The 23,311-nt window shown below is 40.5% G+C and overlaps 1 protein-coding gene across 2 annotated transcripts in view; it reads left to right on the top strand.

The window, feature by feature from the left end:
- Positions 1-256: 256 nt before the first annotated feature.
- The window catches only part of LOC105489455 (ADAM metallopeptidase with thrombospondin type 1 motif 16), a 181,162-nt gene continuing 158,107 nt past the window's right edge, over positions 257-23,311 (top strand). Inside the window, exons 1-3 of one of the 2 annotated variants that reach the window (XM_011754286.3) lie at positions 257-466; positions 593-695; positions 8,153-8,478. In XM_011754286.3, coding sequence (XP_011752588.2) covers positions 395-466; positions 593-695; positions 8,153-8,478 — 501 coding nt within the window. In that variant the 5' untranslated portion in view covers positions 257-394. The remainder of the gene's footprint in view (positions 467-592; positions 696-8,152; positions 8,479-23,311) is intronic. The other variant, XM_011754287.3, reaches the window with a different exon arrangement.

Here is a 23,311-nt window from a genome sequence, read left to right as displayed (position 1 = left end):
ACGTCCTTCTCCCCTGGCGCTGCCCGCAGTCTCCCGCCTTCCCTCTGCTCCCCGCTCGCCTCCGCCTCCGCGCCCCGCTGCCCTCGCCTCCTCCCCTCCGCTCTTTGTCCCTGCCCTCTCCCCTCATCGGTCCTCTGACCCCCTCTGCCCTCGCCTCCTCCCCTCCTCTCTCCCCTGCCCGCCCCCCGCTCTCCCACGGCTCCCGCCGCCCCCGCCGCCGCGGCTGCCACTCCGCCCCCCGCGCCGCGCGGAGTCCCAGTAATAACCCCGGCGCGGCGGCGGAGTCGCTGTGGGGAATCCTCCCGCGCTCTGCCTGGGTCGGGTGCTCCCTGCCCGCTCGCACGCTGCCGGCCGGGGACCTCCGGTGGCCCCTAGCCCCTCGGAGCGCTCCTGGATGAAGCCCCGCGCGCGCGGATGGCGGGGCTGCGCGGCGCTGTGGCTGCTGCTGGCGCAGGTGGCGGAACAGGTGAGTCCCGGGCGCTCCCGGCAGCGCGCGGAAACCGCGGGTCCTGACAGCTGGAGGCGAGTCCCCCGCGGCTCCTCTCCCGCGGCCCCCGCCGTCTTACTGCGGTGTCGCCGCTGTTTTCCGCAGGCACCTGCGTGCGCCATGGGACCCGCAGCGGCAGCGCCTGGGAGCTCCAGCGTCCCGCGTCCTCCTCCACCCGCGGAGCGGCCAGGCTGGATGGAAAAGGGTGGTAAGTCAGTGAGGGGCTTCTAATCCTTGCCATTTAGCAGCTCGTAATCCCCGTGCCGCTGGTTTATTAGGTGCTGTGAATGTTCATGACTCTGTGGACCCCTACTTTTAAGATGCTATTGTGCACTTTTTTTTTTTTTTTAACTGTATGAGCGAGCACCGATGAGTGGACTTCCACCAATATTTGTATTTCATTCCCTGGCAAAACGGTTTGCCAGAGTGATTGGTATAACATTAGGGAAAAGGTGAGGAAGTTCATTTTATTTTATTCTAAATTGCTTAGGAAGAATCTAAAGCTATCTGTATGCTTCAAAGCCGTCATAAAGAGCAAATTACTCCCTTTTCCATCCCCTCCTACATCCTCGGATCCTCCTTCCCCTCCCCAACCCCTCTTTCTCCTCCTTTATAAATTAAAGTATTTCTCTATGGTCGCTTATTCTCAGTGAAGGAGGTAAAACAAGTGCTTAGCATCTCAGTACTAAATTTAATGCTCCAACAATCAGGGCGTACTTCAAACATAATAGTGCCCGAAATGGCTTATCGGCTTATTGTGACACCATCAGCAACGTTCACGTCCTGGGCCACAGTGTGACATGGGGACAAGTCTTATTCTTTTTCAATGCATGCTTTTACTTCTGCCACTTACAAGTGACATTTGCAGATGTGCTGTCTTATGGGAAGGGATCTCCGTGTCTTCATACTGCATCAGGTAGATGAGAAAGCAGGTGTGTCACACTGGTTGCTAGGTGGTTTTTTTAACCTGAACCCATCTAATGACAGTTAATAAATATTATTTGGCATTGTTACCAACAATAAATTGCCATATCAAATATTAATGTTAATTGACTTTTATAGGAAGAACTAGATTTGATTCTCAGTATATTCCCAGATCTAGAAAATTAAAGAGTTAATAATTCAGAATTTCTCAGTATGGTTACTTCAATTTGATAAAATAACATAAAGGCAAGAATTTAGTATATGCATTAACTTTTCAAATTCTTCCCTACCGAATGATTATACAAATAGTACATAAGGTGACCAATATCAGATTGACGCTCACCATAGGACTTTTTTGAGAACCACCAGGGGGCGCTAGGTGCAAATGATATAAAATGTTAAAAAAATTGTCATGGTGAATTTACAAGAGAAAGTTAATTATCTGTCCATTTACAGACTATCTTCTTTTGGTTGTCCTTGTCCCTTTTAGCGTTTTGCTTACAATACTAAAAGTTAATTCTTACAATTTTAAAAGTTAATTCTTACAATTTTAAAAGTTAATTCTAATTCACCTTTTAAAGTAAGATTTTTGTAAAAAAAAAAAAAAAAAAAAAAATTCTAGTTCCCTAAAATCATGAAAATTCCGGAGGGACTCAGGAGATTTCCACAATACTTTAGTTTATGGCATTTATGAAGTTTTATTTAAGATAAAGCACATTATAGACACAGAAGAAAGAAGAATAAAAGCCAGGGCTTCCTGCCTAATTGTGCTTTTCCCTTGAAGCGATTCAATCCGCTTCAGCATCCTCTCTGGGAGTGGTGTGTCAGCGTGCTGCTCTGAACACCTGGCACCTCGGCTATTGTCACATCTCCATGACAACGACTTACCTGGCTTGGTGAGAACCTGAAGGGAAAGAACCGAACCCTTCTTAGTGACGTTCTAGCCCAGTGGACACAGCACACCCTCCTCCCCTACCGTCTATGCACTTTAGCTCCTTAATTATGAAAGGCTAACGTGTGAGTCTGGACATCCACAACAAGCTTCTATGCCACCAGAGAAAAGATCCTGCTCAACAGTGTTGCCTGTTTCCCTCTGACCTGGAGCAGAAGAGCTAGAAGATCCTTGGTGACTGCTGGGGTCAGCTTACTGTCGCCTGTCTAGGTATCCATTAGACAAGTTGGTTCTGAAATAACTAATTGTAGCCATACATTTTGTTTAAAGAGGCACATGACTCAAACTATTATTGCAGATTGTTCTTGGTGGCTGAAGCAATTACAAAATAGCAAAGAGAACAAAGCTGGATGTGTCACACTACCTGACTTCAAACTATGCTACAAGGCTACAGTAACCAAAACGGCATGGTACTGGTACCAAAACAGATATATAGATCAATAGAACAGAACAGAGACCTCAGAAATAACACCACGCATCTACAACCACCTGATCTTTGACACATCTGACAAAACAGGCAACGGGGAAAGGATTCCCTATTTAATAAATGGTGCTGCGAAAACTGGCTAGCCATATGAAGAAAACCGAAACTGGACCCTTCCTTACATCTTATACAGAAACTAACTCAAGATAGATTAAAGATTTAAATGTAAGACCTAAAACCAAGAGCAATTGCAACAAAAGCCACAACTGACAAATAAGATCTAATTAAACTAGAGAGCTTCTGCACAGCAAAAGAAACTGTGATCAGATTGAACAGGCAACCTACAGAACAAGAGAAAATGTTTGTAATCTATCCATCTGACAATGGGCTAATATCCAGAATCTACAAGAAACTTAAACAAATTTAGAAGAAAAACACAAACAACCCCATTAAAAAATGGGTGAAATATATAAACAGATAATTTTCAAAAGAAGACATTTATGCAGCCAACAAACATAAGAAAAAAAGCTCATCATCACGGGTCATTAGAGAAATGCAAATCAAAATAACAATGAGATACCATCTCACACCATTTAGAATGGCCATCTTTAAAAAGTCAGGAAACAACAGATGCTGGAGAGGATGTGGAGAAATAGGAACACTTTTACACAGTTGGTGGGAGTGTAAATTAATTCAACCATTGTAGAAGACAGTGTGGTGATTCCTCAAGGAACTAGAATGAGAATTACCATTTGACCCAACAATCCCATTACTGGGTATATACCCAGAGAATTATAAATCATTCTACTGTAAAGACACATTCACACGTATGTTTATTGCAGCACTGTTCACAAGAGCAAAGACTTGGAACCAACCCAAATACCCATCAATGATAGACTGAATAAAGAAAATGTGGCACATATACACCATGGAATTCCATGTAGCCATAAAAAAAGAATGAGTTCTTGTCCTTTGCAGGGACATGGATGAAGCTGGAAACCATCATTCTCAGCAAACTAACACAGGAACAAAAAACCAAACACCACATGTTCTCACTAAGTGGGAGTTGAACACTGAGAACATATAGCCACAGGGAAAGGAACATCACCCACTGGGGCCTGTTGGGGGGTGAGGGGCAAGGGGAGGGATTGCATTAGGAGAAATACCTAATGTAGATGACGGGTTGATGGGTGCAGCAAACCACCATGGTACATGTATACGTATGTAACAAATCTGCACGTTCTGCACATGTGTCCCAGAACTTAAAGTATAATAAAAAAAATCAGTGGTCACATGATCACTAGTGAACATAATAACAGTGCAGAGAATATAAAATAGAATTGTGCTAGTTTCTCTTCCTACCACCCTCTACCTTTATTATTTATCTTCTGCATTTTGTCCAGATGATCTGCAAGAATTTACTTATCACCCTGTGTTCCTTACAGGCTACATTGTTTTTTTCTTTTAAAAGGTCACTTTGGCTTCAGAGCTTACCACGTACTTTGAAAGCTCATTATATTATGAACTTTGCCTCATGTGGTGAAATAATCTTTTAGATTTTATTCTTTTAGAGTATCTTTTTTTTACGAGTTTTAAGGTATTCCTTTCTATGACTTTACTGTAATGTAGTTACCAATTATCTGTTGTTTATTCTTGTTTAAAATTTTGCCTCATTACAAATAATGCTTCCATGAAAATATTTACATAAACCTTTTAAAATTCATCTGAGATTATTTCCTCAGGGTGATTTCCTAGGTCGAAGGCTTTTGCAACTCATTGCCAAAGCAGACTTTAGGAAGGTAGTGTCGTTTTTCTTTCCTGACATCAGCAGTGTTTGAAAGAGGTGGCTGGTGGTGGACTGATTTTTTGTTAATGCGATTGATTTCTATTTAAAAGGCAATATATCTCCTGCCACCTGCCCCACCCTTCTCTCTGTTTTCTGGATTCTCCTTCCCTGCTATCCTCTTAGGGTGTTCGTGAACATTCCTTTGCTCTTGGACAGTTACAGGCTCAGTCTTTGAGTCTGGAGCAAGTTGCAGTCAGGTGCCATCTAAGCAGCCCACTGTGGAAAGAGCGGGAAGGGTGGAGCCTATGGGAGATGCTCCTGTCAGGTGGGTGAGGTGTGGAGCTCTGGCCGTCTCCCACAGCCTTTTGGAATTGAGCTCTCCCAAGACAGTCGGGACCTCACGGGAGCCTTGCAGGACTTCTTGGAGTTCAGTTTGCCTGAACGTTGAGGTTATGAACCTACCACTTGTATATATGAGTTTTTAGATAGGACAAACTTTTCTTCTTGCAAGATTATTGTGTTTGAAGTCTTTCAAATATGTCTTTCCCATCTATGGAAAAAATACTGTATTAATAAAGACACCAATCCCTGTGAAAATAAATAAAATACATAAATTTACAGTGAAATTAATTATATTAAAAACATTGCAATGCTCAAAGCTCATCATTTCATAATTATTTCACTATATTTGATAATAATCTAGGCTCTTGAGACCACTGGCCTCTTTTGCATCTGTATGGCAGAAATCCTACACAGTGGGGGCTGCTGCGTATCTCTGCACACTGCATATTCAGTGATGGCACAGCAGTCATTGAAATCAGCCATGGGAGGGAAGATTTACACCAGGGAAATTGGCAAATGCCAAAATCCAGGTCATTCTTCTCCAGACAGCAGGTTGTTGAATGCTTATTAGCACAGCATTGTGTTTATGTAAAAGTGGCTTATCAGTAGTTATTTTGCATGGTAAATATTATATGAGCCCCCAATAAAGGACAAGTATTGTCTCTCTCCAAAATAAAGGTCGTAAGAATATGGCTTATTTCATCTGAGAATAATTTGATTTTTTAAAGAGTAATCACCTTTTTATACACAATAAAATGTGCTGACCTGCCACTGTCTGGAACAAGCCATCCTGCCTTCTGTCATCCTTCCCCTGCTTCAGCTACAGTGGTAGGAGCTGGTGGGAGGAGAGGAGCATGCCCCTGAGTGGCTGGGACGGCAGATGACAGCTGTTAACATCCCTGCATCACACTGGCCTTTCCCCTCTGTCCAGAGACCCAGGCATAAGAGAGGCAGAAGTCTCACTGCTGGGAGAGTGGCCTGGGGAAATGCAAAGCAAACAGGTGTGCACGTTTCACTTTTGTGTTTGTGAGTGGCTCAAATCCAGACTGGAATCTACATACCTGTGCCAGACATGCCGCTTCCTGCTGTGCTCTCCCTTTTCTATCATTGGATACAATGTCACCAGATTTTTTGACTTTCTCATTTTCCTAATTAAATTTTAAATAATTCCAGTGTATTTTACCTATGAGACCACAAGTTACTGACTTTGCTATAAATCTCAATGGTTAGTTGTCAAGTTGTCTGCCAGAACATGCTGTGCCCCTCAGCCAGCTACCATCAAAGTACCTGTCCGTAGCTGTGTGCACACTTGCCATCCATCCTGGCCTCCTTCACTTCTCTCAAGCCCAACACCGGCCTTTCAGACTTCTCACTAGCTGCTACCAGTCTCTCTTTCTCTGTAACCACCCAATTTCCTGCCAGGATGGGACAGAATTGGGTGGACAAGTATCTGCACTGAAAGAGTTTCAGTTGTAAGGAAAACTTTCTTTTTCCAGAAAAATATGATTAACCAAGTACTGTTCACTTCTAACCAAATGCCCCTTGTGCAGGATGCTATTTTATATTATCCTATTATTCCAAAAAACCTGTCCAACTCAGGCCAAAGCATAGAAGGGCCCTGATTATGAAGCACCTGACAGAAGAGTCTCCTAACCGCACATGTTGGTGATAAAGGGGAAGAAACAGAACATGAGAACCAGGGTCTTAAACTAGTAAGAGGAAGCTGCACTTTTGAGTCTCTGAGGACTGACCTCCTCATCATTACGCTAGAGAGAGATCAGCTCTGGTGCCTGACTCTGACCCTTTTCAAAGACATCTCAGCATAAATTTGGAGAAAGGGTTGGCATCATGCTGAGCTGTTATTTTCTCGTGATTAGAAAAATGCAGGCCAGGGCGCAGGCCCTCTCCTAACATGTGGAGGCCCAGTGCTCGCTTACAGTTGGAGGCACACATACCAATGCATAAGTATTTAATAGGTGTAAAACAAGCTAACAAATCATTAACAAAAAAGTATTTTAATAAAGTTACCTTCACATAACCTAAAAGCCCAGGTCTAAGTTGAGAAGGTGGCACGCAGCAACATCTGGCCGGGGCAGGCATTACTCCTTCTTCTCCCATCCAAGTTCTGGCCTGTCTAGGACAGAAACACCCTCCCCCTGAACTGTGGAGAGCAGAGATGATATTGTTATGGTGGTAATGAGAGAACAAATCCTACTTGTAACTACGAAAACTCAATGACCATTTTCGAGAAGGAGAGAAACCTCCTTGGAGAAGACAACTACGATATTTACAGAAAAGCAGCCCAGGACCACTGCCCAGGATGCTGGTGGAGCTTCAGGGTGTCCCTCTGTTTTCTGCTGAGAAGGTGGTGACCCAGTGAACACCGAATTCATTCCTGGAAAGATCGCCTCTGACTACAGCCCTGCAGACCTACATGGGTCCCCTGAAATTTGATAGCTCCTTGGGGTTTTCTTTACTTTTTAAAAAGAAATAACATCCTTGAATATGATTGAGACCAGCATACGCTACCTTTCAGTGGGAAGGTGAACGTGGTGCATGTCTTCAGAAGGGCTCGATGTGAAACCTGATCGAGTCCCAAGAACCCAGGCCAATGGCAGGGTCACCAACAGTTTTTATCAGGAACAAACGCACACGTGACCATTTCCAAATGTCAACATTTGGCAGACCTGGACCGTGTGTGCATCCTGCCTTTTCTCTTCTGTGTTCCATGATATCATGAATAAACATTTTAGACAATTAGCAGAAAAGTGTGCCTATCATATTTTTATTTTTAACTGCTTTTTGAAAAATTCTGGATGTTTTCAAGGTAAAATTTCTTATCAGCTCAGTGAGAAACAGAAATAACGTGACTGAAGGTATGTTTGAAAACTATAAAATGATTGTATTTGATAGTTATTAGTACAATTTATGAAATGCAATCCTAAAAGTTCGGTTTTGGTTTTATTTGATCAATAATTTATTTTCCATTTTAAGTGTTGTAGGATTTCCTGGCTTGGGAATAGCACATTATGGGGACTTTTTTACCATTTTTTTCTTGAAACTGTGATGTTCCGTATTCCACACTTTGAATTCAGTATGGGTAGGTGTTGCATTTTTCTTCGTCATTTTTGACTGGGTGGAAAGATCATGTGGTAAAATAATATTATATCTTAAGACTTCCTGATTCTTCTCGGAATCCTGAAATGACTCAGCCTCTCCTCACTCTTTTGATTCCAGAATATGACCTGGTCTCTGCCTACGAGGTTGACCACAGGGGCGATTACGTGTCCCACGAAATCATGCACCATCAACGGCGGCGAAGAGCGGTGACCATGTCAGGGGTTGAGTCTCTTCACCTTCGGCTGAAAGGCTCCAGGCATGACTTCCACATGGATTTGAGGACTTCCAGCAGCCTGGTGGCTCCCGGCTTTATTGTGCAGACGTTGGGAAAGACAGGCACTAAGTCTGTGCAGACTTTACTGCCAGAGGACTTCTGTTTCTATCAAGGCTCTTTGCGATCCCACAGAAACTCGTCAGTGGCCCTTTCAACCTGCCAAGGCTTGGTGAGTACAGCGCGAGTCCCAGCTAGGGAGGCGAGGTTGGTGATGGTGGAAAGGAGAGTGTAACCAGGACTTTCCCTCGAGTTCACATAGATGTTCTTCTTGTACTGCAGCACAGATTAAGCAGGAGGAATATTGCCAAGTAAAACTTTCCAAAAAACATTGTGTGCCTCCTCTGGCCTATTTGGAAACAGTGCGCACACCCACCCTGCTGCTGCTGTTCTAGAATTATTGTGGAAGAGCACTTCAGTTTGAAAATTGTGTATAAGAACCTCTGGCCAAATCTGAATTCTTTAGCTTCTTAGGGGATGTTTTTACTCCAACTTACAGCTTCTAACTGACAGAAACCGGAGAAATGTCTTCATTTGGAATAGAACAACAGTATTCAAGAGATTGGCCGTGAGGATTATTTGATCAGATATTTGAAAGACTTTGAATACTGTACATCTATCATTCTGATGATGATAATCTGCTTACACATTAGGGCATTCATCCATGGCAGGGCGTTGTTGGTCTTCCTGGACTGATGAATCCAGGGTGCATTCCCCGTGTCCTGCATATCGGGTTTGGAATGGCACATCACTTCGATGCTTCTGGTGCTGCGATTTACAGGGACCCTAGAGAGGGGGGCATCTGGCTGAGCTAAGAATCTACCTGCATCCCTCAGGCCTACCCAGGTCAAAATATCACTGGCTTGCTTTTTACTTTTCTTAAAATATTTTCGTATATTTAGGGAGAAAAATCTTAGGAGATTCTTAGATTCTTGGCAACAAATGAATTGCTCAGGTGCAGAGGAGCGAAGTGTGACTTAGACAGCAGAGTGAAAATGTGTTCAAGGTTCAAGGTCTTGAGGATGTTAAAGGTTTGGCTAACAGGTCTGGGACATTTATTGCTTTTCTAGAAAAAGCTTTCAGTGTGCTTAAATTTCCTTCCCTCTTTGAGGAGAGGGAATTCAGACCCCACATCTCATAAAGATTTTGTGTGTGTGAATTTTGGATGCTGAATTCATAACCAATTCCTTAAAATACTAAATATATGTAAATGCTAAACCTGTAAAAAAATTTTTTTAAATGTTAACATTCTGCTTTTTAGGGAAATTTGATATGAGTTGATCTCATTGCTATTTCACTCATAAGAAACTTTTGGGTTGAGTTGCTAGGGATAGGGTGGTGGTTATTTGGCGCTCTTGTTAAGCATGAAGACAATGGGGCTGATTTCTTTCACACTCTCCCAAGAAAAATAAGTCTTCCTTAATGGACTAGAACTCTTCATGAAATGCACAAAATGAAGATACATCTTCCTTGGTTTTCTTTCACAAGGGCTTAAGCCAGAAATGGAAGCCATCTGTGTGGCAACGAGGTGTGCCGTGCCCTTTACCCTTGGGTAATTTTGGATTTGGTTGTGGAAATTGGTGAGGTACTTCTTGCTAACCCAGCAGGGATGCAAGCTTCCTGAGGCCCCTGGGTCTCCCTGAGCCAGGGTGGCTGAGCTGTGCCCTGGAGTCTGTTCCCTAAATCGAGGTGCTTTGCAATAGCTTGAGATTTCTGGCGCTTTTTGAGCTTGATCAGAGTTAACAGGAAAAGTTAACAGTAAAGTAAGTGTATAATGATAATGAAAGATAAAGAAATTATAAATAACAGAAAAAAATGCTTCTCTGGATAATAAACAGTGGTATCTGATACTATAGCTGCTGGAAGAGAAATTTATATGTCTTCTCCATTAATCTTCCAAATACCTGTAGTCCAGCTTTACTGATATTTTGTCCATAGATGGTCACTACAAATGTGACCTCAACCAGACTTAAGAGTGTGAGGTTGAGGATTTTCGTCATAAGACAGGATAAATCAAAGGCATTGGAAAGAGCCCTGTTCTTATTTAGGTATCTTTGCAGAGCCCAGAGGCCATCACTTTGAAAAGATCTCTTCTAGCAGGAAATGCTCTATATTCCGTTCTATCTATTTAATTTGTAGGATAAGAACATTACTTTCGGGTTTAAAAATATATTGCTTAATTCTCACATAATATCTTGTGTCATTTAATTAGAGAAAATGGTTTACCGTTGTAAGACAATGCAATTTCCAAACTGATATATAGTTTTTCACCCTGATTCTCAGACTCTGCATTTGGAAGGATTTTGCTGTTGTCCACTAATGATCGGTTTGAGGAATAGCATGAAAGTGAATCATTGAGGTGTTATCCTATCTATAGTAAATAAATATTCACAAAGAAGAAAGGAAAAACTAAACAAACATAGCACCCTAAATCTCATGTTCACAATGACAATTTGAGTACAGAATGACCTTGAGAATTGCGTATGGCTGCAGCCCAGCAGACCTGGGCCTCAGGAGTTTATTGTCTAACGAGAGAGGCAGGACACAGGCAAGTCCCCTACGGGGGAGGAAACAGGGACAGACATGGGAGCCAGAAGAACCCAGAGGAGGATGCCTCTGCGTGCCTTGCTGGTAGGTGGAGAGTGTCAGGATAGGATTTTGGAAACGATCCAGAAACCAAGTCCATAGTAAAGTTAGAATGTGATGCCCATAAATGAAGGAATAACAAGCAGTCCTGGAGAAGACTGCTGGCATCTGCCAAGCTCACATCCTGTTAACACCACCTATAAACGTTAAGACCTTAATATTTGCATATTAAACCCAAGTATAATCTATTCAATGAGATCTGTAAACCCTAAAATTATTTCTAGAACTTACCCTGGTATTGCCACCAAGTATCTTGACTTAAAATATTTCTTATTTAGTTAAATAAGGGTAATTTTTGGAAAAAGGATCCCTGTTGTATTTATGTCTCTACCAAATTGTTGTTACAGATCTGTTTGTGGTCACCAACCACAAGCACATAAATGTGTGTCACTTAGTAGGTACTTTCTAGTACTTGGTTAAATAATGGATAGACTTAGAGGGCTAGTTATAAGTAAGAGACAATGATGACCATGGCAATAGCACAAAGAACAGTAATAACTTATTGAATGTTATACTTTGCTAATAGCTTTACAATGGTTATCTCACTTAGCTTGGAGATAAGTCGAAGAAATAGGTACTATTTTAAAAACAGCTTTATTCAGATGTAACTCACTCCTTAAAGAGTTAATTAGCTCTATTCGTTTAATAGAGTTTCATCCTTTAAATTGTATAATTCAGTAGTTTTTAATATATTCACAGAAATGTGCAAATATCACTAGTGTCTATTCAGAGACATTTGCATCACCTCAAAAATAAACCTCTTATGGTCAGTTCTCCTTCCCCTAATCTCCCCGTTCCCATCCTAGACAGTATAGGTTTGCCTAACCCGGCCGTTGATTATAAATAGAAGCATACACTGTGTGACCTTTGTGACTGACTCCTTTCACTTAGCGTAATGTGTTCAAGATTCATCCATGTTGCAGCACATATCAGTACTTTATCCTTTTTTGTTGCTAAGTATACCACATATTTTATTTATCTATTTATCAGTTGATGGACATTATTGTTTTACTTTTTTTGGCTACTGTGAATAATGCTGCTATGAACATTTGTGTACAGGATTTTGTATGAATATGTGTTTTCTCTTGGGTAAATACCTAGGAGTGTAATTTCTGGGGCATATGGAAACTCTACACTTAACATTTTGAGGAATTTTCAAACTGTTTTTCATATTAGTTGAACCATTTTATATTGTCCCAGTAATGTCTGAAGGTTCCTGTTTCTCTACATTCTTACCAAACCTTGTTATTGTTCTCTGTTTTTAAATAGCCATCCCAGTGAGTATGAAGGAATATCCATTGTGGTTCTGATTTACTGGGTAGAGATTATTGGCTTTGGAAGAGGGTTCATTGTGCAGAGATTAGCAGCTTGTCTGAGTTTGGTGAGACAGCAACCCCCACACACAAGTTACATGAAGTGGGTTTCTTACTTAGAGATAGGTAGGGCAACAAGGGACAGCAGAAGTCTAGGAATAATCACAGACTGCTACACAAGGCTCAATACAGCTGTCTGAGTGGATGAAGTCTTGTCTGTGCATGCAACATGGCTGAGGCACCCAGGAAAGCAGCCCACCCTGGATTTTATACCTGGGCACATGATGTGCTGGACAAGTTCTGCAGTTCAATCATCACAACAAGTTCTACATTTCAGTCATCACATCATACTACAAGGCAGGGACTGCAACCGAGTCCAGGTTGTTTCTGCCCTTTCCTCCTATCTCATGATGTTGCATTTCCAGCACATTTTGCAGTCATTATTGAGAATGGCAAGGAAGAAAATGGGGAGGACTCGGTTGGTCATAGTCATCTGTAGAATTGTTCTGCATTGGTTGATGGTTTTTTGTTGTTTTACTTTCAGCACTTTCAATATGTCATCCTACTGCTTTCTGACTTTCATTGTTTCTGGTGAAAAGTCAACTGTTTATTTCGCTGTGGTTTATTATGCATATTGCATTACACATATGTTAGCATGTATACTTTGGTATCCATTATGCATATGTTGATATGTTTAATGATGTCCCACATTTCCCTGAGGCTCCATTCATTTTTCCTTCATTCATTTTTTTATATATTCCTTGTTTATCTTCAAATTCATTGATTTTATCCTGGCAGTTCAAATATATTATTAAGCCCCATCATGAATTCTACATTTTGTGTATTGTACTTTTTAATTTCAAAATTTTTTATTTATTTTAAAAATGTATCTTCATTCAAATTCTCTGTATGACATTGCCATCATGGCTTCCTTTATTTGTTTTTTCATTTTTATTTATTTTATTTTATTTTTTTGAGATGGAGTCTTGCCCTGTTGCCCAGGCTGGAGTGCAACGGCACGATCTCAGCTCACTGAAACCTCTGCCTCTTGGGTTCAGGTGATTCTCCTGCCTCAGCCTCCTGAGTAGCTGGGATTACAGGTGTGTGCCACCATGCCCAGCTAATTTTTTGCATCTTTAGTAGAAACGGGGTTTGACCATGTTGGCTAGGCTGGTCTTGAACTCCTGACCTTGTGATCCACCCGCCTCAGCCTCCCAAAGTGCTGGAACCACAGGTGTGAGCCACTGTGCCTGGCCCATTTTTATTTTTAATGTATTTTTATCATATATATTTAAGGTGAAAACATGATGTTTATACACACACACACACACACACACACACCACACACAATGAGATCATTACTAGAGCCAAGCAAATGTATCCATTATTTTCCATAGTTCCCTTTGTGTGTGTGTGTGTGTGTGTGTGTGTGTGTTAGTTAAGAGCACCTAAAATCTACTCTTTGATCAAATTTTCAGTATACAATACAGTATTATTAAGTATAATCATCATGCTGTGTGTTAGGTCTTTAGACTTACTCATCCTATGTAACTGTAAGTTTGTATTCTTTGACCTACTTCTCCCCATTTCTTCCTCCTTTCTGCCACTGGGAAGGACTGTTCTAATCAATACTCTACTCATTACTTCTACGTATTCAATTTCTTTTTTAGATTCCACGTATAAGTGAGACCATACAGTATTTGTCTTTCTGTCTCTGGCTTATTTCACTTAGTACATTGTCTTCCAGGGTCATCCTTGCTGTCATAAATGGTTCTTGTTAATTACTCACAACCAAAATCTTTATTATTTTTGAAAATGCCCTTAGGCAAGAAGTTCCTACATTCTGTTCCAAATAATTTCAGAAACTGGAGGCAAGCTCCTTATTCATGCAGCCTGTCTCTTCCCCTGGGCAAACCTCCAAGACACTGAATTGCAAATGCGAGTGGTAGAGTGGGTTGCTTCTCCCACTGTGACACCCATACTCTATGAGTACACCTGTTGGGATGGTAACCCCTTGTCTTCCCTGGTTTTGCTTCCTGTCTTGAAACTTTAACCTGCAATTGAGATGCAGTGGATGTGTTCAGGGTTTCATCGCTGTTGGCCTGACAGGCCTGGAGAGTAGTGCCCATTCTATGTGTAGGGGCTGCTTGGCAGAAGAGAATCAAGTTCTCATGGCCATGCCTGCCTGGAGTAGAGCTTCTGCAATATGGAACTGAAGGAATTTCAGATGCAAGTGGCTTGCCTCCCCTGTGGTGCAAATGAAGTCCCAGAATAGACATTGTTGGGGGTAAGGAAATAGGGATTCTTTGTCTTCTTGGCTACATATGTCTGGAGAAGAACTTCTGTCGCATTGAGCTGGGGCCAAGCTAAAGACTTGAGCAGACCATGGCTCAAATGCTACCAAATTTCACTGTTCTGTTCAAGGTTTATTGAAATGTTTTTCAATAATTGTTTCTCCATATTTTATACCCTTAAGATAATTTCCAAGGACTTTAAATGGTTGATGCATATGTGTGCATGCATGTGTGTAATTTTCGGCAAGTAAGTAGTTCTTTCACTGGGGTGAAATCCCACCATGCTTCTCAAATTGCCATTCTGGAAGTATGTCATCAATAGACACTATTATTAACATATTTTACAGATTATAATACAAGACCACTTTATTATCCCCACCTTACAGATGATCCCAAAGCTAATTCTTCAAAACGTGGGAGTCCAGAACTAGCACTTGAAACCACAGTACTATTTCACTTCCCTTAATCATGAAGCTGTTGCTGCCTTACAGGGACTTGTGAGCTCATGCACATGAATTTGCATTGTATCACCTGAACTTTCTCTAAGGGGTAATGACTTTCTCATTGGTTTCGACTTCAGTGCCATCTTCCTCAGCATCTAATGCTGTTTGAGCTTAGTGACCACATTTGCAGTGTGTAATGTTAAATTTGCAGTGTGTAAATATTAAAGCACATATGTGTACTTTATTCCATAATTATTTATTTACAGTTTTTTTAATACCAGACTATGAACTCTTCAAGAGTCCTTTATTATTCATCTTTGTATCCCAAAGTTCTTGTTAAACATTAACCTAAGTTCATTTTTTTCTTGTAATGAGTGATTGTATTTCCAATTTACAAACAGAAATTCTGTACCTTCTCAACCTCCATTTTTGGGTATTAATAAAAGTAAAATTAATTTTATAATCCACTTCATCTGATTTCTTGCTATGACTAATGTCAAACGCTGTAAATTTTCTTTTGAAGTGTATACTTTATTAACAAATGGTTCAATCACTAGGGTTTTAAACAAAACTATTTTTAGAAACTCCATTAGTCAATATTTTTAAGTGAGGTTTGTTTAAAAATGTTTTCTGTTGCATATGATGGGAACAGATTTTTCTTAGGATTTTCTGAAAGCTCTGTACTTGGATTAGAAAAAAATTAATATAATCTGTCGACTGCCATTGGCATAAAATCTGCATGAAATTTAATTCCTCTTGCATAAAACATGATGTTTGTCAAGGCATTAATGTATAGGATAGGTATCATTTTTCCTAAAGTCTAATTATTGTTTTAAAAAATGTTGGAAAAATTGTAAATCTTGTAATTCTCAGTTCTGTCTATACTCTCACTTGATTTGAAACTTACTCAGGGCCCTGGTTTGAATTGTACTGGATTTTATTTCTACCCACAAACTCCAGGGATTCCCTGGAAGTGCTAGTCACTGAGAGATTTTTCTAAAACACTCAATAAATCTTAGGCAACTGTCTGAAATGCTGCCAGATTTTCAACTGACTTTTAAAAATGTTCTTGAGCCAGGGTAATAAAATAGGGATAGAAAGGAAGAACCCACGTGGGGAATGATTAGAAGAGATACTATAAGTTTTGAAAGAAAGGTGTCACTATCTGAGAAGACTGCTGATGGCATAAGCAGATAAAAATGTCAGTCTTGGGAGGCATGTGAGACAGATGTAGTAAATGCTAGGTTTTTGGATAAAGAATGGCCAAAGCCAGTGGTGACTAGGAAATTTAAGGTGGTTGTGAAGAACTAATTGAAAATGTAGATAATTTCTTCTTACTTTTCTGCTGATTATGTAAGAACAAATATAATAGTGCAATTTTGAAATTAACAGAAATTAATATATTTCATTAGATCAAATAATATTTTATAAGGTAATCTTTCATCTTTGAAGTGATGACAGATTTTTCTATTAATTTACTGTTAGTTGTAAACAAAAACTAGATGACTAGAGAATTTTAGCTATAAAATCTATGGTTTTGTTCCACTTCTCTCATTTTTGAAGTGATGAAACTGAGATCCAAGCGGACTAGAGTCAGTTGGTCAATATTACAAAGTTGTGTGGAGTCAGACACGTCTATGGTGTGTCTTCAGATTCTCTGTCCAGCAATGTTTTCACCAAGAATCACTTGATGATATTACTTCTTCATCATGAAATAGGGATCAGGTGGCAGAGCAGAAATGGGATTTGTAGAGTCCCAGCCTCAGCCTCACAAAGCAGAGTTTAAAAGGAGAGTTTGGAGTTAAGAGATGACTTCTTAGTAATGCTCAGACCTGAAAGTTGATTCCCTGGGTGTAACAGAAGATGAACCCTGTGGCCAGACTCTCGGGGATGATACAGGCCTGGGACTGTCTGAATGACAGGATGTCTGAAATCTCCTTTTAAAGAGAGTGCTTGCTCAAGCAAAAGTCCAGTACAAAGAGAGTAAAAGAGTCCAAACGAAACCAAGCCCTTGAAGGCAGGATCTTGCTTTGCCTGAGGTTTAATGAGAGCAGTCTGATTGTATCTGCTTAACATGCATGTGACCTTTTTTTCCCCCTTAAATGTTACCTTTTAAGAAAGAAGTACACTGGTGCTATAGAGGAAGCCCACTGGGACAGACAGAAAGTGCACAAGGAACAGATAGGAGGTCTGTTAAGGACTTCCTTGGCCCACCCATCTAAACTCGTCCAGTCCCTGTTTCATTCCTATCCCTGTTTCTCACTTCCTACTCCTATTTTATTTTTCTATTTGGCATTTATCATTAACTGTATCAATCACAGTCCAGTCAGGAGACAGAAACCACACAAATTATTTGAAGAGAGAGAATTAATACAATGTATTAAGTAGGCACTTGAGAACTGAAAAATTAAACAGAGAATATCAAAGCACCCTAGACAACAACTACAAGAAGCATATACTGCACCTGGGGCTGCGGAAACTTAGGGGAGAGTTTGGGATTTTCAAAATTCAGAAATTTGGAGCTGGGCCTCAAATCCCTTAGTAGTAGGAGCTGGCCGGTGCTAGGACTCTGAAGGAAAACACTGTAGCTTGTTCTTTAAGTAAGCTACAAACCGGAATCAGCAGCTGCAACTAGAATGATCTGCCACTGCAAAGGTGAAGTCAGAATGACAGGAACAGGAGGCAGGAAGCCTACCAGAGACAGAGAGGAAGCCCACTGGTGACAAAGAGGAAGTCCACCCCCCGGGACAAAGAGGAAGTGAGGGAACAGACAGAAAGTCCACAGGAGCTGACAAAAGTCCACGCGGAACAGGCAGAAAGTGAGGGAGCCAACAGAAAGTCCACAGGGGTTAGACAGGAAACCCACTGGGAGGGATAGGAGGCCCACAGGGAACAGACAGAAAGTGAGGAGGCAGATAGGAAGTCCACTGGGGCTTGACAGGAAGCCCACTGGGACAGACAGGAAGTCCACAAGGAACAGACAGGAAGTGAGGGGTAGACAGTCCGCAGGGGCTAGACAGGAAAGAGCCAGTTCTTCCACCTTCCTTAGACTGTCCCCATTGTGTGGGCTATTGGTGGATGTGAATAGGGAGCAGGTGGCAAAACAGAAATGGGATTTGTATAGTTTCAGGTTCACATCAGGAAACAGAGTTTAAAGGGAAAGCTTTGAGTTGAGAGGTGATTTCTTTGTATAATCAAGCTGCCTACTACCCTAAATATTGAGAGAATAAATACCAGGGATGTTTGACTTTTTCTTTCTTTATCCCCAACACTTTCGGTAGTGCCTGGCATGTAGTAAAGCCCTCAATAAGAATGTCTTCAAATAATGAATGATTTTTACAGTGGAGGAACAAGACTTCCGTTGCCTTACAAAAATCATCTACACAACCACTGGTTTGGATGGGGGAAAAGAGACCCCAAAAACCGAAGTAGGAATATTCCAGCCTTATATAGGGAAAAGAATGGGCTGGCTCACTAACTAGACCTTGCTAGGCCTTGTGACAGGCTTATTCTGGTATGGAGCTGAAACTATCAGACACAATGTGTCCAGACATTCCTCCCCCATGGTAGGCTGCACTTGACCTCTTTTATTGCTTTGATTAAAATTAAGCTTCTTGTGTAGCTTGCCAGGAGGGAGAAGGAACAGTTTCCTCAGTAGGCTTGGGAGTTGTATTTCATGACTCATTCAGGTATAAATTAGCACTCAGGGGCTTGTGTGTGTGTCTATTTTCAGTCTGAGTTTGGCTACTCTAAATCACTCCTGAAGAAGAAGTTAGGGTATCATCATCTAGAGGCCTGAGGCCAGACTCTGTATCAAAGGGAATTTATACACTCAATGGAGTCCTGTCCTTCGTGATTGTGGGCAACAGCTGTTCTCAGTAATCCCCTACCAACACTCAAGTGCCATGAGCTGCAGCAGTGAATCAGAAACTCCTAGTTGCACTTGCTCTCCTGCTGATCCTCCATCCCCAGTGATTCCAGGCATGGATCATTTTTACTGACTTTGATTCCTTTCAAAATAACAACATCCATCATTTGTCATTTGTTGAATGTATTTTTCACTGCTTAAGAGTTTAGCTTTTTTTTTTTCTTTAGGAAAAACAGCATGTGTTTAAAATCAAGTAAATCAGCATTGTAAATTACTAGCAAAATCAGTGCTAATTTTGTATCTTCTTTCCTGTAGTTTCACAGAAATATATAGAAACTAATTAAAATAATTTGTTTGAAAAAATATCTACCTAAAAATAGGTTGAATTTCTATTTTTTCTTCATATTTAATCAATAACAAATGGAAATACCAAATAAGGCATGTACTGGCATTATGTAAAATCTTAGCAGTTTTGAAGCAAAAATAAGTCTCACTGGGATAAAATTTTTAAAAAATCATATGCTGATCACTCCCTAGCTTCATACATATGATTAAATGGTTGGTTGCCTTTAGTTTAAAAATGGTATTAAAATAATAGGAAGCTTCAATAGTAGTGACATGATGTATCTGGTGGCTCTAATTTTCTGTCACTGAATAGTTATTTGTACATCCCTTAATACATTAGAAATTGGATGCAAAACATGTCAAGTGAAATGTGGCTTAAGCAGTTGGTGATTTCTTTTAGTATCCAAAATCTGTGGAAAGTAATTGTCTCAATAACCCTAGGGTCCTTTTATTCTTTTATCATAATTTAAATTTGTATGAGTCTTTTCTTCTTAGGCGAAAAAAAGCAAGAGCTTTTCCTTCAATGTGGTAAACCCCTCTTTACATCCACAGTTGTTGAGAACTTTTTCAAAGAATGTTATTTTTGATTGAGCCTTCCTCCACAGAAGGCACTTGGAGTTGTGCCCTGCGGAACTTCCAGCAAAAGTGGGCAAGGGGGCTGCACCAACTTTTTGTAAGTTCCAAAATAAAGAAACTCCCCATCCCCGCAGGGTTTTAGCGGATGCAGTTGCCTCTGCCTGTAAAACAATTACCGTCCCATTCCTTCTGGTTAAATGTCACTTAGTTGTTTAGGTCTCAGTTGAAAAGTCACTCCCGTAAGTAATATCACACTGTTTCACTGTTGCTCCAAGTCAGGGCAGGCTTCCTTCTTATGCATCCATACCACACCTTATTTTTCTCTTTAAGAAGACTTATCTCAATTAAATTCTTATTTGAGGTACTAGTTCAGTATTTACCCCTTCCTCTCAATAGACAAAGAGCATTTTAAGGGCAGCTCCATGATTGTTACGATTCCTACAGTACCACCACTGCCTAGCAGTGTTCCCAGCCCACGAAAGGAACTGGATGGATGGGTGGGAAGATGGGTGCATGGTTGGATACATAAGTTGATGGATGGGTAAATGGATGGAAGAAAGATGCTAGTTGTATCTGTGCTGGAGAGAGTCACTGTATCTACAGAGGGAGTGCATTGACTGCAAAAGACCCAATCTAAAACTGGCCCTAAGTTGCATTTGGGAAGCATGCATTCCCCCAGCCATCATGCAGGTCTAAGGAGTGTCTCTGAGGCCCTAGGAGTATATCTCAAAATCAAGGAAGCAAATGAGGCAAGTGCTGTTCACATGTGGATGATCTCAGGAAAGGCCAATGGGAGGGGAGCACTTTTTCAGTCCTAACCATGTGAGTCATTTCTCTAGTTACAGATAAAGAAAATCTCTAAACAAATTCTAAATAATAAATGTTGCAATACACTTTAAGTAACATGATATGATGCAATTTATGTGAAGTACGAGTCAAGCAGCTAAGTGGCCTTTGTCCAGCTCTTAGCCTTTTGTATCTACTGCTTAAGCATAGAGACGTCCTAATTTCTGTGCTTCAGTCTCTTAGGCATGTCTTATGTAATTACCAAGCTTACCCCAAAGAGAGATTGCCTATTATGTATTAGGATTCTTGTGAACAGGCACTTTCACCACCCTGCGTCCTCCACAAAAGGTGATGCAGTGACTGTCTATACTGACGCTCAAAGATGAAAAGCTGGCACTTCTCGTAAAATCAGAAACATGCTCAACATTTACCTTATTTGGTTAGTTAAGATAAACCAGATAATAATCAATGTCTTTTATCAAAATCCAGAACCAAGTGAATCAACAAGCACTTCAGAGAACCTACAATTGAAGGACAGGGGAAGTCATTCTGCAAAATAAATCAGCGGGAAAACATGAACTCTACATGCAAAGAAAGATATTGCCTTAGACAAACATTCAAACGAGAAGCAGGATAAAAATGCTTCTTAAGTAAATGGAAAATATGATGAAAAACATGGCTTTTGGAGTCAGACAGGTCTTACTAACCAGCTAGCTCACTACCCTGGGCTTCAGCTTTCTTAATTCACAATTAACACTGTGGCCTCCTAGGGCTGAGTGAGTTTTGAGTAAGAACATATGAAAGCCCTTAATACAGGACTTGGCACAAAGTAAGAACTGAACAAGTATTTGTTCTCCTCAGCGCCCCCCCCTCCACCACTCATTATTGAACTGTGTAATACAAATAAAATCTAATCAGAAAATCAGTGCACATTTTGTAACGCAAGCCAGTTCAAACAGAGTTAAGGAACCAAGAGGTGAAGTTATACTGACCTTCAGAGAAGTCCCACAGATGGGATGGGAATAGGATTAGAATGTATTTTATTACATTACATTAGAATATTATTTATTACATTAGAACCTTCAGAGTGACTTATGAAAGCAATTAGGATGATAAAAAGACAAATCATTTGAGCAAGCTATTTAAAATGTGAGAGTCTTCTGCAATGTTTAGAGCCACATTTTGGAAGAAAGTTGCCTATTCCCAACACCTGGGAGATCACTTGTGCTTAGCAAGTTATCATAAACAAGGGAAGTGCTCAGCATAACCAGCATTTTGACTTGTATTCCCCCTGCAGCAGTCAAAGGAGCCATAAACCTTGTTTTTATTTGCAGAGATTACCTAACTGAAGATGGGGGAGTTTTTACTATTCCCTTTGCAGGTTATCATTAGGTAATAAATAAAGAATGATAGAGTGCAGATAATAAGCCAAAAAGAAGCTAAGATCTTTTATAGCACATCTCTAGCTGAAATGTACAAGTATGTGTAGAAGACTTGGGTGAGTAAATATTGAATGTTTAAGAATAAAGGGCTATGCAGAATAGGCAGACCATATGTAAAAGCAAAAGTCATTATCTGTTCCTTAAGAAGGCCCAAATTTAATTGAGCCTTATTTTCACCATTCAGCACCATTGTTGTGAATTTCTAGTGTGGCTTTGACATGTAACGTAATTATATGTTTACTACTTTAAAACTTTCTTGGATCTAATGTCCATCATGATTATTCTGCCTTCAGTAGTTCAATATATTGTCCATTGGGAAATAGCTGTGGGCTCATGCAGTCTAGTTAAAGCCCGCTGACTCCCAGCACTTTGAAGTTTCCTGTGATTACCCCATGAAAAGTTAGAGCAATACCTCCTCTACTAGACAAAGAACCAGAGCTACTTGGTTTATACAAATGCAGAAGAATTGTCTATGCCCACATATTTGAAATAGACCCAAGTCTAAAGTCTTGAAATACCTGCAACTGCAGCCCTAGGCTGTGGTAGGTGCAAGATCTTTATGGGATCAATAATTTCCTCTGAATTTTGTTTCTCCAATACTGACTGGGTCATGCACAAGTTTCCATTTCCTTAAACTAGTGAAAGTGATCCTTACCTTGACTTAAAGCTTTACAAACTTAAAAATATACCAAAAAGAAAAAAAAAAAAAAACAGCTTTACTTGACCTCAGGCCTAAGTTACGTGTGTGCACCATTGGCTGAGAATTGGCAAACCCAGCTTTTAGACCCACCAGAGAGGACAAGTGCCCTGGGAGCTCTGTGCCTTTATATGTATATAAAAAACACAGTGTTCGATAGATTTGGGCACATATGTCTTAAAGTGTTAACTATCTTGGAATAATTTGCTAATCTCACAGATTGCAATTTAAATGTAAAAATATCTTAAAAGCCCATACGTTAGTAATCACATTAATGAGTGTCAGCTTTCAGTTATATATATAGTAGTTTATTATCTATATTTTTGTATGCACATGGCATTAACTATACTATCATAAAATCAAGAGTTATCTGTTCTATCCAACAGACATATCCAACCTGAAGGCCAAGCATATTAATTACATTTTGACATTGTATCACATTCCATTGTACAGTTTGCAGATTAATCCTCTTATTTGGCAATTATTCACAGTTTAGATTTCACCTTCATCTTCTGCACTCTAAAATGGATTAGAGTTGGAAACTTTCAAGAGGTCATTTTTGTTTGATCTCGGTTTCAAAGTCAACGACAACCAA

Source organism: Macaca nemestrina, chromosome 6, assembly GCF_043159975.1.
Source record: "Macaca nemestrina isolate mMacNem1 chromosome 6, mMacNem.hap1, whole genome shotgun sequence".
NCBI lineage: Eukaryota > Metazoa > Chordata > Mammalia > Primates > Cercopithecidae > Macaca > Macaca nemestrina.
Note: the sequence above shows the minus strand (reverse complement) of the source record. Positions and strands in the feature narration are given on the sequence as shown.